The sequence below is a fragment of the Taudactylus pleione genome, unplaced genomic scaffold (assembly GCF_031769625.1).
Source record: "Taudactylus pleione unplaced genomic scaffold, aTauple2 ptg001576l, whole genome shotgun sequence".
NCBI classification, from domain to species: Eukaryota; Metazoa; Chordata; class Amphibia; order Anura; family Myobatrachidae; genus Taudactylus; species Taudactylus pleione.
Genome location: NW_028285973.1, coordinates 260048 through 277857, shown reverse-complemented (window position 1 = coordinate 277857; position 17810 = coordinate 260048). Strand labels below are relative to the sequence as shown.

General features: G+C 45.8%; 1 protein-coding gene across 1 annotated transcript in view; it reads left to right on the top strand.

Annotated features, from left to right (window-relative positions):
- The window catches only part of LOC148442272 (calcium-transporting ATPase type 2C member 2-like), a 183279-nt gene that overhangs the window by 143837 nt on the left and 21632 nt on the right, over positions 1-17810 (top strand). The window contains 3 exon segments of the mRNA XM_088464101.1: positions 1-91; positions 10609-10706; positions 10783-10833. Coding sequence (XP_088320227.1) covers positions 1-91; positions 10609-10706; positions 10783-10833 — 240 coding nt within the window.

Sequence of the window (17810 nt, the reverse complement as noted above, 5' to 3'; positions counted from 1 at the left end):
GGGGTGAGCGACGCTGTCCAGATTCTGCTGGATTCGGGGGTATCTGTGAAGATGATCACGGGCGACGCGCTGGAGACTGCGCAGGCCATCGGTGAGTGCGTGGTGTCACAACGGCTAATTACACTGTACAACAAATTTATACTTTTCATTTGTTTCCTTTCTAAAAATAGTCATACATCACTAATAGTCACACATCACTAATAGTCACACGTTACTAATAGTCACACGTTACTAATAGTCACACATCACTAATAGTCATACATTACTAATAGTCACACATCACTAATAGTCATACATCACTAATAGTCATACATCACTAATAGTCACACGTTACTAATAGTCACACGTCACTAATAGTCACACAACACTAATAGTCATACATTACTAATAGTCACACGTTACTAATAATCATATATTACTAATAGTCACACGTTACTAATAGTCACACGTCACTAACAGTCACACGTCACTAACAGTCACACGTCACTAACAGTCACACGTCACTAACAGTCACACGTCACTAACAGTCACACATCACTAACAGTCACACATCACTAACAGTCACACATCACTAACAGTCACACATCACTAATAGTCACACATCACTAATAGTCACACGTCACAAATAGTCACACGTCACTAACAGTCACACGTCACTAACAGTCACACATCACTAACAGTCACACATCACTAACAGTCACACATCACTAACAGTCACACATCACTAACAGTCACACATCACTAATAGTCACACATCACTAATAGTCATACATTACTAATAATCATACATTACTAACAGTCACACATCACTAACAGTCACACATCACAAATAGTCACACGTCACTAACAGTCACACGTCACTAACAGTCACACGTCACTAACAGTCACACATCACTAACAGTCACACATCACTAACAGTCACACATCACTAATAGTCACACATCACTAATAGTCATACATCACTAACAGTCACACATCACTAATAGTCACACATCACTAACAGTCACACATCACTAATAGTCATACATCACTAATAGTCATACATCACTAATAGTCACACATTACTAACAGTCACACATCACTAATAGTCACACATCACTAATAGTCACACATCACTAACAGTCATACATCACTAATAGTCATACATCACTAATAGTCACACATTACTAATAATCATACATTACTAATAGTCACACATCACTAATAGTCATACATCACTAATAGTCATACATCACTAACAGTCATACATCACTAATAGTCATACATTACTAACAGTCATCCATCACTAACAGTCATCCATTACTAATAGTCATACATCACTAATAGTCATACATTACTAATAATCATACATTACTCAGTCACATATTACTAACAATCATACATTACTAATAGTCACACATTACTAAAAGTCACACATTACTAATAGTCATACATTACTAATAGTCATACATCACTAATAGTCATACATTACATTACTAATAGTCATACATTACATTACTAATAGCCACACATTACTAATTTGATGTCAAGAAAAACTAAAAAGATTTCAGAATGTTTTTACTAGCTCTATTTTTGGAGCTACACTACTTGCACTATACTGTATGTACATTAGTAATATAGTCATAGTGAAAAGCTATTTTAAAATAATCTGATATTTTCTTGATTGAATTAAAACAACAGTTATTTATTTTCTATCACAAATAAAAACACAAAACGAAACAAACATACAGCATAGAAAACAGACATACAGCATAGAAAACAAACATACAGCATAGGAAACAAACATACAGCATAGGAAACATACATACAGCATAGGAAACAAACATACAGCATAGGAAACAAACATACAGCATAGGAAACAATCATACAGCATAGGAAACATACATACAGCATAGGAAACATACATACAGCATAGGAAACATAGATACAGCATAGGAAACATAGATACAGCATAGGAAACAGACATACAGCATAGGAAACAGACATACAGCATAGGAAACAAACATACAGCATAGGAAAGATACAGCATAGGAAACAAACATACAGCATAGGAAACAAACATACAGCATAGGAAACATACAGCATAGGAAACAGACATACAGCATAGGAAACAGACATACAGCATAGGAAACAAACACACAGCATAGGAAACAAACATACAACATAGGAAACAAACTTACAGCATAGGAAACATACATACAGCATAGGAAACAAACATACAGCATAGGAAACAAACATACAGCATAGGAAACTTACATACAGCATAGGAAACATACATACAGCATAGGAAACACACATACAGCATAGGAAACACACATACAGCATAGGAAACAGACATACAGCATAGGAAACTTACATACAGCATAGGAAACAAACATACAGCATAGTAAACATACAGCATAGGAAACATACAGCATAGGAAACATACAGCATAGGAAACCTACAGCATGGGAAACATACATACAGCATAGGGAACATACATACAGCATAGGGAACATACATACAGCATAGGGAACATACATACAGCATAGGAAACATACATACAGCTTAGGAAACTTACATACAGCATAGGAAACTTACATACAGCATAGGAAACATACATACAGCATAGGAAACAAATATACAGCATAGGAAACTTACATACAGCATAGGAAACATACAGCATGGGAAACAAACATACAGCATAGGAAACATACATACAGCATAGGAAACATACATACAGCATAGGAAGCATACACACAGCATAGGAAACATACAGCATAGGAAAAAAAAATACAGCATAGGAAAAAAAAATACAGCATAGGAAACAAACACACAGCATAGGAAACATACATACAGCATAGGAAACATACATACAGCATAGGAAACAAACATACAGCATAGGAAACATACAGCATAGGAAACAAACATACAGCATATGAAACATACATACAGCAAAGGAAACAAACACACAGCATAGGAAACATACAGCATAGGAAACAAACATACAGCATAGGAAACAGACATACAGCATAGGAAACAAACACACAGCATAGGAAACAAACTTACAGCATAGGAAACATACATACAGCATAGGAAACAAACATACAGCATAGGAAACTTACATACAGCATAGGAAACTTACATACAGCATAGGAAACACACATACAGCATAGGAAACAGACATACAGCATAGGAAACTTACATACAGCATAGGAAACTTACATACAGCATAGGAAACAGACATACAGCATAGGAAACTTACATACAGCATAGGAAACAAACATACAGCATAGGAAACAAACATACAGCATAGTAAACATACAGCATAGTAAACATACAGCATAGGAAACCTACAGCATGGGAAACATACATACAGCATGGGAAACATACATACAGCATAGGGAACATACATACAGCATAGGGAACACACATACAGCATAGGGAACACACATACAGCATAGGAAACACACATATAGCATAGGAAACAGACATACAGCATAGGTATCAGACATACAGCATAGGAAACATACATACAGCATAGGAAACAGACATACAGCATAGGAAACAAACATACAGCATAGGAAACTTACATACAGCATAGGAAACTTACATACAGCATAGGAAACACACATACAGCATAGGAAACACACATACAGCATAGGAAACACACATACAGCATAGGAAACTTACATACAGCATAGGAAACAAACATACAGCATAGGAAACAAACATACAGCATAGGAAACATACAGCATAGGAAACATACAGCATAGGAAACATACAGCATGGGAAACCTACATACAGCATAGGGAACATACATACAGCATAGGGAACATACATACAGCATAGGGAACATACATACAGCATAGGAAACTTACATACAGCATAGGAAACAAACATACAGCATAGGAAACAAACATACAGCATAGTAAACATACAGCATGGGACACATACATACAGCATAGGAAACATACATACAGCATAGGAAACATACATACAGCATAGGAAACATACACACAGCATAGGAAACATACAGCATAGGAAAAAAAATACAGCATAGGAAACAAACACACAGCATAGGAAACAAACATACAGCATAGGAAACAAACATACAGCATAGGAAACATACAGCATAGGAAACAAACATACAGCATATGAAACATACATACAGCATAGGAAACAAACACACAGCATAGGAAACAAACACAGCATAGGAAACAGACAGACAGCATAGGAAACAAACACACAGCATAGGAAACAAACATACAGCATAGGAAACAAACATACAGCATAGGAAACAAACATACAACATAGGAAACAAACTTACAGCATAGGAAACAGACATACAGCATAGGAAACATGCATACAGTATAGGAAACATACAGCATAGGAAACATACATACAGCATAGGAAACATACATACAGCATAGGAAACAGACATACAGCATAGGAAACAGACATACAGCATAGGAAACATACATACAGCATAGGAAACACACATACAGCATAGGAAACAAACATACAGCATAGGAAACAAATATACAGCATAGGAAACATACATGCAGCATATGAAACAAACATGCAGCATGGGAAACAAACATGCAGCATGGGAAACAAACATACAGCATAGGAAACAATCATACGGCATAGGAAACATACATACAGCATAGGAAACTTACATACAGCATAGGAAACATACATACAGCATAGGAAACATAGATACAGCATAGGAAACATAGATACAGCATAGGAAACATAAATACAGCATAGGAAACATAGATACAGCATAGGAAACAGACATACAGCATAGGAAACAGACATACAGCATAGGAAACAAACATACAGCATAGGAAAGATACAGCATAGGAAACAAACATACAGCATAGGAAACAAACATACAGCATAGGAAACATACAGCATAGGAAACAGACATACAGCATAGGAAACAGACATACAGCATAGGAAACAGACACACAGCATAGGAAACAAACATACAGCATAGGAAACAAACTTACAGCATAGGAAACATACATACAGCATAGGAAACAAACATACAGCATAGGAAACAAACATACAGCATAGGAAACTTACATACAACATAGGAAACACACATACAGCATAGGAAACAGACATACAGCATAGGAAACAGACATACAGCATAGGAAACTTACATACAGCATAGGAAACAAACATACAGCATAGTAAACATACAGCATAGGAAACATACAGCATGGGAAACATACAGCATGGGAAACATACATACAGCATAGGGAACATACATACAGCATAGGGAACATACATACAGCATAGGAAACATACATACAGCTTAGGAAACTTACATACAGCATAGGAAACTTACATACAGCATAGGAAACATACATACAGCATAGGAAACAAATATACAGCATAGGAAACTTACATACAGCATAGAAAACAAACATACAGCATAGGAAACAAACATACAGCATAGTAAACATACAGCATGGGAAACAAACATACAGCATAGGAAACATACATACAGCATAGGAAACATACATACAGCATAGGAAGCATACACACAGCATAGGAAACATACAGCATAGGGAAAAAAAATACAGCATAGGAAAAAATAATACAGCATAGGAAACAAACACACAGCATAGGAAACATACATACAGCATAGGAAACAAACATACAGCATAGGAAACAAACATACAGCATAGGAAACAAACATACAGCATAGGAAACATACAGCATAGGAAACAAACATACAGCATATGAAACATACATACAGCATAGGAAACAAACACACAGCATAGGAAACATACAGCATAGGAAACAAACATACAGCATAGGAAACAGACATACAGCATAGGAAACAAACACACAGCATAGGAAACAAACTTACAGCATAGGAAACATACATACAGCATAGGAAACAAACATACAGCATAGGAAACATACATGCAGCATAGGAAACAGACATACAGCATAGGAAACAGACATACAGCATAGGAAACACACATACAGCATAGGAAACAGACATGCAGCATAGGAAACAGACATACAGCATAGGAAACAAACATACAGCATAGGAAACAAACATACAGCATGGGAAACCTACAGCATGGGAAACATACATACAGCATGGGAAACATACATACAGCATAGGGAACATACATACAGCATAGGGAACATACATACAGCATAGGGAACATACATACAGCATAGGGAACACACATACAGCATAGGAAACACACATATAGCATAGGAAACAGACATACAGCATAGGAAACAGACATACAGCATAGGAAACAAACATACAGCATAGGAAACATACATGCAGCATAGGAAACAGACATACAGCATAGGAAACAGACATACAGCATAGGAAACAGACATACAGCATAGGAAACAGACATACAGCATAGGAAACAGACATACAGCATAGGAAACAGACATGCAGCATAGGAAACATACATGCAGCATAGGAAACATACATGCAGCATAGGAAACAGACATGCAGCATAGGAAACAGACATGCAGCATAGGAAACAGACATGCAGCATAGGAAACACACATACAGCATAGGAAACAGACATACAGCATAGGAAACAGACATACAGCATAGGAAACATACATACAGCATAGGAAACAAACATACAGCATAGGAAACAGACATACAACATAGGAAACAAACATACAGCATAGGAAACAGACATGCAGCATAGGAAACAAACATGCAGCATAGGAAACACACATACAGCATAGGAAACAGACATACAGCATAGGAAACATACATACAGCATAGGAAACATACATACAGCATAGGAAAGTACTATGTAATATAGTGGCCTATACATGGGGGTGCTTTCTCTTTGCTTGTCGCTTGTCCTCCTCCTCTGGGGCCTCTCTTGTCACTGTCACCTACCCTGATATCTTTGTCCCATTGCTGAGATGTCTTGGTGGAATCGCTCCCTATGCTGTCACTCAGTGCACCACAGTTATCTTGTGGGGGGAATCCCATATATTTGAATAGGGGAGGGGACAAATAACTGATTACTTTAATTGGGTCATTAGGCCCCGCCCCCTCTGCGCGGAACGCTGGTAAGATTCTCTCCATTCTGCCCACGTCACTAGGAATACCCCTACATCCTCATACATGGGCTATATCTCGGAACTCAGAGCTAACTGAGAGTATTACATGTCATAGTCATTCTGTGTATGCTGACATCAATTAGAAGTAACTATTGTCACATTGGAAACATTATCATAGTTGTGCAGTGTTACCTAATACAGTTATTCTCTGTTCATGTGAAGGCTCGTATCTGAGCGCGGCTTCCCCTGTCCCTGCCCCAGGATTCCTTTCATCTGTCTGTGCCTCAGGCGTCAAACACTTCTGTTGTTGTTATAGCAAATAATACAGATTGTTATCATGCCAACGAGCGTCTGATCCCTCTGTGTGACAATGCTGGTGTTGGGGAGAGGTCAGGATTGTGCTCCTGCTACTCAGTTTAAGTTAATATTACAAAAAATATATTTATTTTCTAACCTGAATTTACCTATGAAATGTCAGATTTCGTAATATTATGTTTCATTCTGTGTTATTGGAGCATAAAATAACCTGTAGCTGTAACATGCATTCATCCATCCATCCCTCCATCCATCCATCCATCCATCCAGCCATCCAGCCAAGATGAGACCTCCAAGCAGGGTGATACATACCCCAAAAACCCTCTCTGTCATTCTCTTTCCGTGAGGTTCAGTCCATTCCTCTCTTTCACCCCAATCACCTAAATGTAGCGTCATCTCTAGGGACCCCCTGGTCATATCTCCACATTACTTGATAACTTTAGCTCCTGGTCCCCACTTCCGACCTTCCCAGCCTCATCCTGGGTGACTTCAGTATTCCCATTGATGACCACACTGGCCTGTCCGAGCTTATCTCCCTCACATCATCTTCTGGCCTCTCTCCATGGACCTCTATGCCCTCACACTGGAGCGGGCACTCCCTTACTTGGTCTTCACTCACCAATGTGATGCAATATATCTGATTTCACCAATTTCCCATTCCCTCTCTGACCACATCATCGTTACTGTAACCTGTCCTTTCCCCCATTCCCTCTCTGACCACATCATCGTTACTATAACCTGTCCTTTCCCCCATTCCCTCTCTGACCACATCATCGTTACTATAACCTGTCCTTTCCCCCATTCCCCTCTCTAACCACATCATCGTTACTATAACCTGTCCTTTTCCCCATTCCCTCTCTGACCACATCATCGTTACTATAACCTGTCCTTTTCCCCATTCCCTCTCTAACCACATCATCATTACTGTAACCTGTCCTTTCCCCCATTCCCTCTCTGACCACATCATCGTTACTATAACCTGTCCTTTCCCCCATTCCCCTCTCTAACCACATCATCGTTACTATAACCTGTCCTTTTCCCCATTCCCTCTCTAACCACATCATCGTTACTATAACCTGTCCTTTCCCCCATTCCCCTCTCTAACCACATCATCGTTACTATAACCTGTCCTTTTCCCCATTCCCTCTCTAACCACATCATCGTTACTGTAACCTGTCCTTTCCCTCATTCCCTCTCTGACCACATCATCGTTACTATAACCTGTCCTTTTCCCCATTCCCTCTCTAACCACATCATCGTTACTGTAACCTGTCCTTTCCCCCATTCCCTCTCTGACCACATCATCGTTACTATAACCTGTCCTTTCCCCCATTCCCCTCTCTGACCACATCATCGTTACTGTAACCTGTCCTTTCCCCCATTCCCTCACTGACCACATCATCGTTACTATAACCTGTCCTTTCCCCCATTCCCTCTCTGACCGCATCATCGTTACTATAACCTGTCCTACAGGAGCCACTACTCTTTACCTCTTGGACTTCTCTGCTGCTTTCAACACTGTGGACACTGTGGACCACCCTCTCTTGCTGCATATCCTTCACTCCCTTGGTCTACGTGACACTGCCCTCTCCTGGCTGTCCTCGTACTTCTCTGACCGATCCTTCTCTGTCTCCTCTTCCCACCCACTTTCTCTGCCAGTAGGTGTTCCCCAAGGTCCTGTTCTTGGACCTCTCCTAATCTCCTTCTATACTCATCAGCTCTTTTGACCTCCAGTATTATCTCTATGCTGATGATACTCAGATCTACCTTTCCTCCCTTGATCTCTCCCCCTCTCTTCTGACTCGTATCTCCAGCTGTCTCTCTGCTATCTCTTCCTGGATGTCCCAGCGATTTCTTACACTTACCATGTCTAAGACTGAGCTGACCATCTTCCCACCTAAGTCCCCTCTCCTCCCCCGATTTCACTATCCATCAACACCCTCATCATCTCCTCTATTCCACCAGTGCGCTCTCTTGGAGTTATCCTGGACTCCACCCTCTTCTTGAAATCCCACATTCAGACCCTCTCCCAGTCTTATCGCTTCCACCTTTGTAATATCTCCAGGATCAGACTTTTTCTCACCCCGGAGGCAACCAAGACCCTCATCCACTCGCTGGTCATCTCCTGACTGGATTACTGTAACCTCCTCTTATCTGTCCTCCCCACTACATCTCATCCCGCTCCACACAGTCTCTCAGTCGCCTGCCAATGACTGCCGCCTCTCCTCACAACTGATGACCTCTTCCCACCACCATCTCCAGGACTTCTCATGTGCTGATCCCCATCATTTCCTCTCCCAATCAGACTCCTCTTCTCTCTGCAAAGCTTCAGTCACCAATTCTCTATCAATGCCTACCTGCTCTCATCCTGTAAGCTCTCACAAGCAGGGCCCTCATCCTACAGCCAGAATGTCAACATTCATCATTCATCACACTATCAGCCCAGGTTTTAGTGATATCCATGCTTGAGCATAGATGGTTACATCAAAATAACTAAAGTACTAATTAAGACACCTCTGCTCAAGTATGGCCATCCTTAAAACCTGGACTGTTAGTGTGCCTTGAGGACCGTTGTTGGGAACGCCTGATGTAGACCGTGATGAAATGTTGACATATGGTCAATGGTGGCCCAGGGGTGAATTTCCTTGCTCCTAACAGCTGCAGCGAGTCCAGCACGGCGTCCGGTATTAGGGCTATCTATATATTGGTGCGCTCTGATAGAATGCTGCAGTAGGATGTTTTAGCTATTAGAGAGCTCTGATAGAATGCTGCAGTAGGATGTTTTAGCTATTAGAGAGCTCTGATAGAATGCTGCAGTAGGATGTTTTAGCTATTAGAGTGCTCTGATAGAATGCTGCAGTAGGATGTTTTAGCTATTAGAGCGCTCTGATAGAATGCTGTAGTAGGATGTTTTAGCTATTAGAGCGCTCTGATGGAATGCTGTAGTAGGATGTTTTAGCTATTAGAGTGCTCTGATGGAATGCTGTAGTAGGATGTTTTAGCTATTAGAGCGCTCTGATAGAATGCTGTAGTAGGATGTTTTAGCTATTAGAGTGCTCTGATAGAATGCTGTAGTAGGATGTTTTAGCTATTAGAGTGCTCTGATAGAATGCTGCAATAGACTGATCTGGTAGGATGCTCTAGTTCTGGTAGAGTTGTCATTAATTTACAGATAGAATTAGCTGTCAGTCTCTTCTATCTTTTCTCTTCACCCATTTCCCATGTCCCGTTCAGGCAGGAGCATCGGTCTGTCTAATGGACATCTGAAAGCTATTTCTGGAGAAGAACTAGATCGCTTGGATGAAGCATCTCTGTCCTCAGTGGTTACTAAGGTCTGTATATCCCTTCTAGGTTGTGTTATTGGCCATTATAGACCCTAGAACTAACAGTCGTTTGTGTAATTACCAGGTGTCCGTGTTCTACAGGACCAGCCCAAAGCACAAGCTGAAAATCATCAAGGTACGATATCTGGCAAAGCGATATGTCTGTAATATAACGCCTGCGCGATATGTCTGTAATATAACGCCTGCGCGATATGTCTGTAATATAACGCCTGCGCGATATGTCTGTAATATAACGCCTGCGCGATATGTCTGTAATATAACGCCTGCGCGATATGTCTGTAATATAACGCCTGCGCGATATGTCTGTAATATAACGCCTGCGCGATATGTCTGTAATATAACGCCTGCGCGATATGTCTGTAATATAACGCCTGGCGTCATAGGCTGAATAACTGCCCCAGGCAGGGGCAGTAATGGGCTGTCTGTCCACGTCGGACACAGGTCAGGGAATTAGCTGTGATGAAACTCTCTGAGGTAGACGCCGTTAAGGAGCATGAAGCTGAGATAGGGACGTATTGCGCACCCGCAGTAGATGGACTTTTATTTAATTTTTTTGGGAGGGGGCTCTGTAATTATCTGTACATAAAGTCTGACCTGTGGGTTTCTCAGTAATAGTTCTGCTGTGTATACTCAGGCTCTGCAGCGCATGTAATAGTTCTGCCGTGTATACTCAGGCTCTGCAGCGCATGTAATAGTTCTGCTGTGTATACTCAGGCTCTGCAGCGCATGTAATAGTTCTGCTGCTGTATACTCAGGCTCTGCAGCGCATGTAATAGTTCTGCTGTGTATACTCAGGCTCTGCAGCGCATGTAATAGTTCTGCTGTGTTTACTCTGGCTCTGCAGCACATGTAATAGTTCTGCTGTGTATACTCAGGCTCTGCAGCACATGTAATAGTTCTGCTGTGTATACTCAGGCTCTGCAGCGCATGTAATAGTTCTGCTGTGTATACTCAGGCTCTGCAGCGCATGTAATAGTTCTGCTGTGTATACTCAGGCTCTGCAGCGCATGTAATAGTTCTGCTGTGTATACTCAGGCTCTGCAGCGCATGTAATAGTTCTGCTGTGTATACTCAGGCTCTGCAGCGCATGTAATAGTTCTGCTGTGTATACTCGGTCTCTGCAGCGCATGTAATAGTTCTGCTGCGTATACTCGGGCTCTGCAGCGCATGTAATAGTTCTGCTGCGTATACTCGGGCTCTGCAGCGCATGTAATAGTTCTGCTGCGTATACTCAGGCTCTGCAGCACATGTAAAGTTCTGCTGCGTATACTCAGGCTCTGCAGCGCATGTAAAACAAGAGATATGGTAAGAACTTACCTTTGTTATCTCTGTTTCTACGAAGTCCATAGGGTCCACAGGGTTGACCTTGGGGTATAGCTGGATCTGGATCCATGGGCACCACGCAGTTAAAGCTTTGCTGCTCCCAGGATGCACTTGGGTCCGTCCTCCTCTATACCCCGCCCCCGGCCATAGGCACCTTAGTTGGTAAGCAGCTAAGGCCGGAGGAGGAGACTAAACAGAGAGAAGGAAGACTGGAACACACAAGAAACCATACTCACAGAAATGGGAGACGGAAAACCGGTGACCAGCCACACAGCCCATTTGAAGCCAGGTGCGTCAGGGCGGGCGCCCTGTGGACCCTATGGACTTCGTAGAAACAGAGATAACAAAGGTAAGTTCTTACCATATCTCTTGTTTTCTACTTCAGGGTCCATAGGGGGTCCACAGGGTTGACCTTGGGGATGTCCCAAAGCAGTCCAACTAAGGGCGGGGACGCTCCTGTGCTGAAAGGAGTACCCGGTGCCCAAAGGATGCATCCTGAGAGGCGAAGGTGTCAAACGCATAAAACCTCAAAAACGTCTGAATTGAAGACCAAGTAGCCGCCTTACACAGCTGAACAGCGTAGGCGCCACGTCTAGCAGCCCAAGAGGGACCCACAGAACGAGTGGAATGAGCCTTAACAGAGGCTGGCACAGGTAAACCCTCCTGTGCATAAGCCTCACAAATAACTGAACGAAGCCAACGGGCTAACGTTTGCTTGTTGCCAGGCCAACCCCTCTTGTGAAAACCGAAGAGGACAAACAAAGAATCCGACTTCCTAACCGAAGCAGTCCGGTCCACGTAGATTCTAAGTGCCCGGACTACATCTAAGGAAGCCTCACCAGCGGAAAGATCAGGTGACTGAAAAGCTGGCACAACAAGTTCCTGATTAATGTGGAACTTTGAGACCACTTTGGGCAAAAACTCAGGACGAGTGCGGAGCACCGCCCTGTCCTGGTGAAAAATCAGAAAAGGGGGGCGACAGGAAAGCGCCCCCAATTCTGAAACCCTTCTGGCAGAAGCAATTGCCAGGAGAAAAATGGTCTTAAACGTCAGCCACTTGAGCTCCACCGACTCAAGCGGCTCAAAAGGAGGACCCTGCAAGACCCGCAGTACCACCGCCAAGTCCCACGGAGCCACCGGAGGCAAGAAGGGAGGCTGGATCCTGAGAACACCTTGGAAAAAGGTGTGAACGTCTGGCAGTGTAGCAATCCGTCGCTGAAACCACACGGACAAAGCAGACACATGAACCTTCAGAGAGGCCAGGCGTAAGCCGAGGTCCAAACCCGATTGAAGAAACTCCAAGATTCTGGAAACCTGCGGATCATAGTTTCTGGATTCACACCACTGAAAATAAGTGCGCCACACCCTGTGGTAAATCCGCGCGGAAGCAGGCTTGCGTGCCCTAAGCATGGTACCAATGACCGAACTGGAGAAACCCCTAGACCTCAAGACGGCTGTCTCAAGAGCCACGCCGTCAAAGACAGCCGACCCAGATCCGGGTAAAGGCAGGGCCCTTGAGACAACAGGTCCCGACGCTGAGGAAGAAGGTACGGAGCGTCGATGGAGAGGCACCTCAGATCGGAGTACCAAGGACGTCTGGGCCACGCCGGAGCCACCAGCACGAGCGTGCCGCCGTCCTGCTTGAATTTCCGCAGAACCCGAGGAAGCAGGGATATCGGAGGAAACAGATACGCCAGGTGAAACGTCCATTTCACCGACAGAGCGTCTACCAGACAGGCGCCTGCGTCTCTTGTCCTCTTGTCCTTGACCCGTAAACGGGCAACTTGTGATTGTGACGGGAGGCCATCAAGTCCAGCTCCGGCAGCCCCCACCTGTCCACGAGTAGCTGAAACACCTCTGGGTGAAGCGACCATTCCCCGGGATGCACGTCGTGACGGCTGAGGAAGTCCGCCTCCCAATTGAGGACTCCGGGAATGAAGACTGCCGAGATCGCTGGAACGTGACACTCCGCCCAAGCAAGAATGCGAGACAGCTCCGACATTGCTGCCCGACTGCGAGTTCCCCCTTGGTGGTTGATGTACGCCACCGTGGTGGCGTTGTCGGACTGCACCTGAACCGCCCTTACGTGAAGAGCGGGGCCGGACGACTGCAGGGCCCTGTACACAGCCCGCAGTTCCAGGATGTTGATGGGGAGAAGTGCTTCTTCCGCGGACCAACGACCCTGAAGCGATAATGAGCCGGTCACTGCCCCCCAACCCCGGACACTTGCATCCGTCGTGAGCAGGACCCAGTCCGGGATCCAAAAGGGGCGCCCCTCGACCAGATGCGCCGTCTGAAGCCACCAAGCCAAAGACTGCCGAACCTCCGGGGACAACACCAGCATCTGAGAGCGGATCCGGTGAGGTAACCCGTTCCATTCCGATAGAATCAGCCCCTGCAGGGGCCGCGAATGGAACTGGGCAAATTCCACCATGTCGAATGTCGACACCATGGACCCCAGAACTCTCATAGCTGAATGGACCGACAGGCGGCAACTGCTCAGGCAACTGTGTATCCGCAGCTGCAGGGAGGAGACCTTCTCCGGAGTCAGGAAAATCCGTTGCTGACGAGAATCCAGCAGGGCTCCCAAATGAACCATCCGCTGTGATGGAATCAGGGAGGACTTCTTCCAGTTTATCAACCACCCGTGTGCTTGAAGACAAGCAATGGTCAGGTGGAGATGTCGAAGAAGCACCTCCGGGGAGCTCGCCAGCAGCAGAAGATCGTCCAGGTACGGCAACAGACGTAGACCCTGACCCCGAAGGTGGGCAGCCATAACTGCCATCACTTTGGTGAACACCCTCGGAGCCGTGGAAAGGCCAAAAGGCAACGCCCGAAATTGGTAGTGATGGTTCAGGATAGCAAACCTCAGATACCGCTGATGTGCCGGTGCTATGGGCACATGGAGATAGGCGTCCTGGATATCGAGGGAGACCATATAATCCCCGGGTTCCATCGCCAGAATGATGGAACGTAACGTTTCCATCCTGAACCTGGGAACTGTGAGGTATCTGTTCAGAGAGTTCAAATTCAGGATAGGGCGATGAGAACCATTGGGTTTCTGTACCAGAAACAGAGTAGAATAGTACCCCGTCCCGCGCTGACTGCGGAACGGGAACAATGACCCCTGCTTGTAGCAAGGATTCTATAGCTACCTGAATCTGACCAGCTTTGGTCTTGTCCAGAGAAGGACTCGTATAGAAAAACTGGTGGGGCGGCCTGAACCGAAAAGACAGGGCGTACCCCTGAGAGACTACTTCTCGAACCCAGGCATCCGTGGTGGTATTGTGCCAACACTGGGCGAATTGGAGAAGTCGGCCTCCCACTCTGGGGTCCCCCAGAGAGAGGCCCGTCCCATCAGGCAGCAGGCTTATCCTCCTGCTTGGAAGAAGGGCGCCGAGCACTCCATGCTTGCTTCTTGGGCTTGGGTGCGGCCTTGGTCGCCGAATGTCTCGGGAAGGACTGGCCCTTGGCCTTACCCTGAACCCGAAAGGACCGAAAGGCAGAGCTCCTCACTTTAGCCGGCGCAGAGGCCGAAGGGAGGAAAGCCGACTTGGACTTAGCCAAAGTATCCACTATTTTGTCCAAATCCGGACCAAATAGTAAATCACCATTAAAAGGCAAGGCCTCCAGACCCTTTTTTGAATCTGCATCAGCCCTCCAGGACCTCAGCCACAGGGAGCGCCGAGCAGACACCGCTGCAGCCGACACCCTAGAAGTGAGCAGGCTGGCATCCAAAGACGCTTCCCCAATATAGGAAGCTGCATCCCGCATCTGTCCCACTAACGCTCTCTGGATATCCGGAGCCTCATCAGGAAAGGTATCCTCCAAGGCATTGGCCCATGCCTCAATGGCTTTAGCCACCCAGGAGATAGCCATGGACGGGCGAGCCACCGCCCCGGAAAGAGAATAAATGGACTTTAAACAAGTCTCCACCTTCCTGTCCGTGGGATCCTTCAAAGAGGAGATAGACGGCAATGGCAGCGTCGCGCTTTTGATCAAGCGGATAACGTGGGAATCCACCGCCGGCGGAGTCTCCCATTTCCTGCAATGAGCTTCAGGAAAAGGATAGTTCGCCGCCAACCTCTTCTGTGGATGGAACCTCTTACTGGGTAATTGCCAGGCCGCCGCCATATGATCCGATAATTGATCAGACAGGGGGAACACAGTTGAAGTCACCTTGGCCTTTTTAAAATTAGGAAACTTCGACCTAGGAGCCGGCGCATCATCCTCAACATGTAGGATAGCCCGCACCGCCCTAACTAAGGCTGGAACATTAATGGAGGACTTAGCTTCCACCTCCTGCCCCATGACATCAGAGTCAGAGTCCTCATGGATTTCTCCATCATCTGAGGACACTTCCGAGTCCGACAACTGCGCAGCTAGTGAACTCACAACCGGACGTTTAGACGCCCTTGGTGGCACATCACCTTGCAACATGGACTGAAACGCCGAGGATGAAGCCGCCAGACTCTGTACGGAGCTGGAGAGAACATCCACCCAAGGCGGAGGAGCCGTCGGAGCAAAACTCTGCAAAGGCACTACAGACTGACGCGTCCCTGGGGAAGACTGCACATACACAGGCAGTCCCGAGTAAGGACCCACAGTCTGGGCCCCGGGGGGAGACGGCAACATTTGTGGAACACCCGGGGAATGGGGGATGGTGGGCTGCGGCAACGCCCTAGAAGGGACCGCTGATGGGACCGATAACCGGTCCGCAATAGACGCCAGCACCTGTGAAAACATTGCCCAAGGAGGGTCCTGTGATACAGGGGGGTTGGAGGGGCCCGGTACCAGCTGGCACCGCCCGCACAGACCATCCTGAGATAAGTCCTCCCCATCAACTCCAGCAGCACAGCGTCTGCAGGAAAATAACACAGGAGCCACAGAGCGCTCAGTCTCCTCATCAGACATGATACCGTAAATCACAAGAAATAGGTATCACCAGAGGAATTACGGTTTTAACACCCGCGCACTCACCAGTATGCGACACAACAGGCCAGATATGGTACTGTGTAGCACACAACAGTATGTAACTGACCCCACTAATACGTGATTTATATGTGAGGGTCTCAGAAAAACACCCTTCCCCCACACACCTGCCGGGCCGTAGGAGAAGGAAAGGGATAGTTATAAGCTGACAGCAAGGAGAATAAGTCACAGACAGGCAGCACTAGCAATAGTCACATACAATGCAAAAAAGTTATACTCACTGCACCTTCCGCTACAATCAACCTCCCAGATTCAGTGTCTGGGAGGGCTATAGCGCTGTGTACACTGTCCTTTAGCAGGAGAGAGGTACACAGGGGGACCGGTCCACTTGATACCGCCTGGGAGTCTGCGATGCCTGCCAGAGAAAATGGCCGCCGGAGACCTCAGAGGAGTGGCCGAGAGATAAGAGCAGCTCAGCGACGCCAGACTGCTTGTTGAAAGGCGCGCTGAGCTGAGGGGAGGAGCCGCTAGCCAGGGAAGGCTGCCTCCCCTGGCTAGCAATTAACCCCCGGGTTGCCAGTCCTGCTACCAGCCTGTTACCCTGGTGGTCTAGCGGACACGCGGGGTATTCCTCAATTGAGGGGGAGCCCGCCGCCGCCGCTAGCGCCTCCGGTCTGTCCCCAGAGACCGGAGGCTTCTGACTGCATACAAAGTATCCGCGGGCCGCCGCACGCGGCGACCCGCGGCTTACCTGATCCCCGTCGCGTCCGGCAGCAGTCAAGGGAGTCCCCAGTGCCCGGCTAGTACAGGCTCTGGGGTCCCGCCGCGATCCCCAGA